The sequence below is a fragment of the Salvia splendens genome, chromosome 19 (assembly GCF_004379255.2).
Source record: "Salvia splendens isolate huo1 chromosome 19, SspV2, whole genome shotgun sequence".
In the NCBI taxonomy this organism is placed as follows: domain Eukaryota; kingdom Viridiplantae; phylum Streptophyta; class Magnoliopsida; order Lamiales; family Lamiaceae; genus Salvia; species Salvia splendens.
The window spans coordinates 7,029,644-7,036,613 of NC_056050.1; the positions used below are offsets into that span (position 1 = coordinate 7,029,644).

Consider the following 6,970-nt stretch of genomic DNA (forward strand, 5'->3'; position numbering starts at 1 on the left):
GCTGCTTCCTTCCCCTGCCTCGGATCCCCCCTCGATCGGCACAATCTCGTAAAACTCGTGGTCCGTTGGCTGGGCCGTTAATGTGTAGAACGAGTGAAGGGAAATCTGTTTCAGTCCCGGCGTCAAACCTTGCAAGAACACTGGCCGCTCCCCGTGAGTAAATTCCAACGTCTTCTTGACAAAATCTGCCGACACCTTTCCTAGCGACTCCAACCAATGCATTCCCAAAATCACATCCGGTCCATGGTGAGCGAGAATGTGGAGGTCCACCATAAATACATAGCCCTGCAGAGTCAGCTTGGTGCCCCGCGATATGTGGGTGCAGAGCAGGGATGCTCCGTTACCTACCAACACCCGGAATGGTCTGATGGGTGTTAGCTCCAACTGTAGTAACTCCGCGATGCGCGGCTGGAGGAAATCCAATGTTGCTCCCGTGTCGATCAACACTCGCACGGTGGTCTCGCCCAACGTGCCCTGCACAATAAAGGGTTTCGAGCTCCCCCGGCCATCCAAGGCGTGAAGGTGCGATAAATCAGCCGTAATCAGTTCGTCCCCTGGGTCTTGGTCTGCCGAGGCATCCTCCTGTGGACTGTCAGCTTCGTCATCCATATAGCAAAGAAGCTTGACCTTACAGACGTGGCCCGCGACCCATTTTTCGGGGCAATGGTAACAAAGCCCACGGCGGGCTCGCTCTGATTTCTCGGCGTTAGACACCCTGATTGGGTATGTTCGTGATTTGTCTGCGTCTCGGCCCTGCGGCTCTTGCAGCTGAGGCCCGGACGCTGGTGTCGAGACAGGGGCTGCGGTGGCCCTTTGGTCCCTCCCCGACCACTGGCGTCGTGGATATGACGACGGTTGTTGTGGCCGCTCGTCCTGTATTGCGGCTAAGCGTAGCGCTAGTGCCATTGCCTCCGCCAAAGAGGTCGGGTTCTGCAATTCGATCTTCTCTTGCAAGGGTTGCTTTAGCCCTTGGATAAAAATAGGAATCAAGGCCTCCTCTGATAAATCGGTCACCCGATTGAGGTACCGTTCGAATGTTGCGTGGTATTCTGCTACGGTGGATGTCTGGACCAGTTTGGCTATTAGACCGGTGTAGTTTCTGAAGCTTTGGGGGTCAAATCGATGTCTCACGTCGTCCAAGAACTCCGGCCACGTGACAAAACCATTAGTCTCCCTGTAATTAAATATCCATTCCGAAGCGGGGGGATCAAAAAGCATCACTACATAATGCAAACGCTCCGTCTCCGGAATCCGTTTATGATCAAAATAATATTGTACGCGGGAGATCCAATTTGGCGCATCCGCCCCGTTAAAATGGGGGGCGTCCATCTTCATACCCGAAGAATAATCGGCCCCCTGACGGTTGAAACGTTCTCGGCGCTGAGGAGGATCCCAGCAAGAAACCCCGCGATCCTCGTACGTATCCTCGTCCCAATCGTCGCGCCGCTGAGGCGGGTCCCAATTGTCCCGACGGCGACCCGTTCTATACTCCGTCACATCACGCCGCTGTGCAAAACGGCCTCCCCCACCCCGATCTCCGCGACCTCCTCGATACGGGCGTCCCCGACCCCGATCCTGGTGGCGGTATGGGCGGTCAATATCCTCTCGTACTGGCCGACCGTGGCCTCGATACTCCTCCCATTCACGGTCGGCGTCATCCCAAACTGGGGTGTGATCAGCCGCCTGTGGATTCGGTCGTCGCTCCAACGTTTCGACCCGATGGTCCATCTTATCAAAGCGCGCATTTAACTGCGCGAACCCTAGCGTGATCGGGTCCGTTGATTTGGACGTACCCCCGATCTCGCCTACCTCCCGCTGTCGCGCCGGCTCTAGATATAATGCCGACGACGTCTCGGCCACGGGGTAATCCGAAGCCATCTGATTTCTGTGCTGTTATTGATGATGAGTTACGGGATGAAAGCACCAGTTGTTACGGACGTACTCCGCAACGACTCCGTGATCTTCCTTCTCGACGGAACAAGGAACAATTCCAACGACAACCTCGCGGAATTGATCGAGAAATTTGCTGAGTAGTGGACGTATTCCACACGACAGCAAAGAAGAGAAACGATTTGCTTGTTTCGCAAGATAGGTTTTAGGGAAAATATTTCATTCATAAAAAATAATGTGTGAAGAAATACCCTATTTTATACTAAGGACCCTAGGGCGGTTCGACGTATCCTAAAGCATCCGGGAAAGAACCGCAAAGAAAACCCGAACGGGGCTTATAACTCAGGCCCGACTCAATAGCAATTAAATTACTGTTCAACAATAACTAAAACATAAAAGGAAAGAAAATCAAAAGGAAATAAATCACACACGGCTAATTCTTGAACTTGCTTGGAGGTCTGAGCTTGTCTCTCGGCCTCAAGGATCTCTTCGTCGTCGACAACTCTTCACCACGGCCACTCTCCCCCTGCATCGGCTCCCGAGGTACCGTCTCCTGCTGTTCGGCTGCTGTCGGTTCTGGTTCGGCGAGCTGGTCTGTTGGGGTGCTCGGTACCACCGAGCTGGTCTGTTCGGCCGCTGGTCTGTTCGGATGCTCGGTACTACCGAGCTGGTCTGTTCGGCTGCTCGGTATCGGGGGCCCCGTATCAGTTCATCACCGCAAAAGCCATTAAATCTGAATCTGGAGTCAACCCCAAGGTCGGAGTTTCCGTCTACAAGCCTAGATCGTATCAAGTCCTCGTCTCAGATGCCGCCAATTCTCTATTCAGTGCCCTGCAAGATGGAAAAACACGTATGGAGATCGATTTCCCGTGCGTAACGCTCCCTGAACTGAGCATTTCTCTTGCTTGATTGTTATAATTTGTGTTGAAAATTGGATTCCTCATCTTGTTTATCATGCTTAGGAAGTTTTTTGATTGATGTGTGAGTTACTTTATGATGTTCATTATTCATTTGGTTCCTAAATTATGACTCAAAATCATATACAAGTTCATTATATTTAGTGAATGATAAATTCAGTTGTCTCAGTGTCCTTTGTTTGGAATTTTGGATGCAAATGTTTATCTTCATCGTAGCCATTAACGTTTCTAGCTCACTAGCAATGTTCTAAAGGGTTTAATAACATTTTTAGCCCTAATTCCCCAAATTTAGATAATAGGTTTCACTTTAAAGGCTACTTTAAAGATTTTTCTGATTTGTTTTACTGCGACCTAACATTTCTGGATTTATGCTTCTCTGGCGGCATCCTCAGTCCATTGCCTACCAACGTATCTTCTTATAAGGTATCTTCCTCACACACACTGTGATATCTGAAGGAAATGGAACCTCAATAGATTCTGCCCTCTATCACCACTACTATTTTCATTTCTATCACGCTCACAATTTGTCTTATAAGAAGATCATACTGTTTACTTTACTGTTTTGGCATGTGAATAAATTGTTGCTTGATTTTCTGAAATTCTTGTACTGTGAAGGGTTCATCTGACGATTTCAGTGATGCCAACATTCAACTTGCATTAGCTGTTATCAAGAATCTGCAAGAGAAGCAAGAAACAAGAGCATGCGTTGTAAAAAACGCTTCATAATGTTTTATCCTATTACTATTTACTTGGTAGCCTATGGCATTTGGGTTGCCATTCCACGGAAGGAATTCTGAATTATATATTTGCATTTTTAGGTATTTCCTGATAAACCAGAAAAGCGCAGGGCATCAGAGCTTTTTAAAGCAGCTCTTGACTCGGTAAGTGTATAACCATTTGTGAAAATTTCCTTTTGCAAGTATTCTGATATCTACTTCCAATGAGGTATAGATTTGATGTATGTGTGAATATTTAAATAAAGGTGCCATTGAATATAGAGTATGCAACAATGTATCTTGAGAAGTGCATGAAGTTCTTCAAAAATATGCTTCTTTATATTTAATGACGTGTGAACTTTTTTATGTACTATGTTGTTTGGAAATTGGTTCATTTTAGCTGTTTATATTCTGGGTGTATGTAATACAGTTTCTTATTTCCTTTCTTGCTAAGCAATAACGGAGAGTCATCTTGGTCTGTTCAGATAATATTCTTGCAATTTTCTGCTATTATTTGGAAGGTAAAATGTAGATACAAGTGGAAGTATAATTCCAGCTAAAGTCCATTGCCTGGTGAATTCTGTCATTCAATATTAAATGTAACTAAATCTATTTAGTTAACTTTTTGAACATGGCCATTTGTCGAACAACAAACTGAGAAATCAATGTCTAAGTTCTCTCAAGCTTTCCATTTTGTTTCTCTGTTCATTTATTGGTCTCTTTCCTTTCAGATTGATGGTGTAACTATTGGGTCCTTGGATGATATACCTAGTGGCCCCGTCACCTCATTTTTTAAATCCATACGAGACACTTTGGATTTCGACTTCGTTGATGAAAATGAAGGTTGGTTGTTAAACTTAAGCACTAGAATTGTTCTTCTGAGATCTTTACAGACATACCAGATATTAAGACTACTTTTGGGAGATATATAGACTTCCTCTGGTACTCCTCGACTCTGGATATAGTGCTCACCTTATATAGCAACTAGAATAAATAGAAATAAATTTGCATATCACAATCGGTAGAGACCACACTGTTCAGACAAAGATGATACCTTCTGAGTAAAATGTTTGCATCAGGGGTATATTTTTGGGTCTTCTAGAACCAATCACAGGACATTGGTGGATGTGATCAGCAAACCACAATTTCTGTATGTTAATAAATTCAGGCTTAGGTTTACTGGATAGAAAGTATCAAGTATGTGTAGGTAGTGGATATATAGTGACCTTCTCAACACCGGACATATTTTTCTCTGTATATGTTTTTGTGTCATGCTCTTCTATGTTATTTATTACCTAATTGTTATATTTTTCTTGTTTTAAAGTGAGGGTATTCCCTTAAGTACACAAAGTGTCCGATTCAGTCATTTTAGGAGGCACGGATATCATGTGCTTCATACATGTAAGCATATATATCACCATGATAGTTTAGACTTGACCATATTCCACACTCATTCCTTCTGCAGATCGTTGGCAACCCGGCAAACCTCCATCACTTTATATGTTCATCAATTGTAGCACTCGTGACTTGTCCGATGTAGAGAAATACGTGGTGGGATATCCATTTCCCTCTCAATGATCAAACTACAATTGCGAGTAGTATGCTTGAAAATATAATCTAACTTTGTGAGTGTTCAGAAACGTATATGGATAATTCTAGTTAAATTCTTTTCTTGATTCTCCACCTTTCATGGTGTAAGCCTTCATCCAGCTAATTAATCCTGGCTTCCATGATGATATATATTCTACTCAAACTTTGTACACTTGTGTTTAGCAAATGAATAGCAGTTATGAGATAACTTTGTATGCTCCGATTATAGCTCTTACCATTTTCAGAAACGTACTGACCTTTATATTAGTAGGGAACTTGAGATCAGCTATTAGTAGAAATATTCATCTCTCATTCAGTTTTTGACATTCAGAAGTTATTAAGTACAGAATATTTTAGTTCCAAGAGCTAATTACAGAAAAATGCAGGAAAAGTTCTCCTCTTCAACCCCAACTGTTCTCTTTAACCTGGAACTGGACACGTTACGGTGTGTGAGACTGACTTTACATAGGACTGGAGTAATATATTTCGATGTCTTGTTCTCTTTAACCTCTCATCCTCTAAAATCATTAGCGTCTGTACAGTGCTGATCTGGGAATTGTAGGATTTCCTAGCAGAGACTTGCACTTTCGGTTTCTTTCTCAATTCATCCCCGTTTTCTACATACGAATTAGAGAGTATTCAAAGGTACTTTCCAGATTGTCATGATCATACGAATGTGTTTTGCTGCTGCTTCAATTTATTGGTGGAATGATATAAGTATTGTTCTCAACTGTGAAAGACAGTTGCAGTGGCACCTTATTTGGTGAACTACAGTGGAGCATTGTTCCGTCAGTATCCAGGTGATCATAAAATCCTTCTTCCATTATGAAGAGAAGAAATGAATGTCAGTTGTTGCTAACCATTTTAGGCATTGTCTGATTCAGGGCCATGGCAAGTGATGTTGAAGCAAGGGGACAACTCGTACGCTTGCGTAGCAGAAAGTAGTAGCCGTTTCACTCTCAGTGAAGTAAGCTAAAACAGTTCTATCAAACTTATACACATAACATGAAACATCACCAACTATGGTTTCTGTGTATATATGGTAGACCAAGGAAGAACTTCTGAGAGTGCTCGGACTCAAGGAGGAAGAAGGAAGCTCGCTCGAGTTCCTCCGGAGAGGCTACAAGGTCTTCCTTTGATTCTTTTACACCCTAATTCAGTATCTATTGACTCACAATTGAAACACTTGAAACTTTCAGACTGCAACTTGGTGGGAAGAAGATGTAGAGACAGAACTATCATCTGAATGGCGTAGTTGAATATTCTGCAGACAAATGATTGGAGACGAAACAACGAAAAGTAATGATATCATATTATACATGAAAGAATAAAATGGCAAGGAGACCTTCAGCAAGAAACGATGAGATTGATATCACCTTTCTCCCAACTTCATTTCTTTTGGACTCGTGTGTATACACCACATATATGTGTATAATTTATAATCTTCTATTGGAATGTAGTAAGGGACAACTTTTTTTGCAAAACTAGATTTGCATTTTGTTTCTTATATATTTAGCAATCCCTCCGTTTCAAGGAAGATGACCCCTTTGTGTGTTAAGTGGAGAAAATAAAGTGAACAAAGTAGAGGTAAAGAGTTTCTATTTTTAGTAATGAGTTGTCTTTGGTCGAGACAAACTTAAAAGAAAAGTAAGTTGGTATGTCTTTATGTACGGAGGAGGTACTAAAGCTATAAGCATAAGTGCATTTCATCTTTGCATTTAATTGCCAATATCTACTTTTTTTCTCTAAATAGTTAAATATTTGACTCTTTTCTCTTTTCTCTTTTCATTTAATACTTCCACGCTCTTTCTCTCTTCAATTAACCACAATAACCAATAACTTTTAAAATCACGTGCC

At 42.7% G+C, this 6,970-nt stretch overlaps 1 protein-coding gene across 1 annotated transcript; it reads left to right on the plus strand.

Annotated features, from left to right (window-relative positions):
* The first annotated feature begins 1,838 nt into the window (after nucleotides 1–1,838).
* On the plus strand, nucleotides 1,839–6,650 carry LOC121778941 (protein LPA3-like). Its single transcript, XM_042176322.1, has 13 exons — nucleotides 1,839–1,926; nucleotides 2,354–2,759; nucleotides 3,200–3,230; nucleotides 3,423–3,515; nucleotides 3,626–3,688; nucleotides 4,255–4,366; nucleotides 4,989–5,074; nucleotides 5,500–5,558; nucleotides 5,656–5,758; nucleotides 5,853–5,913; nucleotides 5,998–6,080; nucleotides 6,160–6,240; nucleotides 6,313–6,650. The coding sequence occupies exons 1-13, from the start codon at nucleotides 1,839–1,841 to the stop codon at nucleotides 6,370–6,372; spliced, it is 1,326 nt and encodes a 441-aa protein (XP_042032256.1). The 3' UTR covers nucleotides 6,373–6,650.
* The last annotated feature ends 320 nt before the right edge of the window (nucleotides 6,651–6,970 follow it).

Excerpts from the sequence above, each read along its gene's own strand:
- LOC121778941 (XM_042176322.1), top strand. The coding sequence starts at position 1,839 with ATGCCGACGACGTCTCGGCCACGGGGTAATCCGAAGCCATCTGATTTC. Across the intron at positions 1,927-2,353 it reads GTTACGGGATGAAAGCACCA|CTTGTCTCTCGGCCTCAAGG; the intron begins GTTGTTACGGAC and ends TGGAGGTCTGAG. Across the intron at positions 3,516-3,625 it reads AAGAAACAAGAGCATGCGTT|GTATTTCCTGATAAACCAGA; the intron begins GTAAAAAACGCT and ends TTGCATTTTTAG.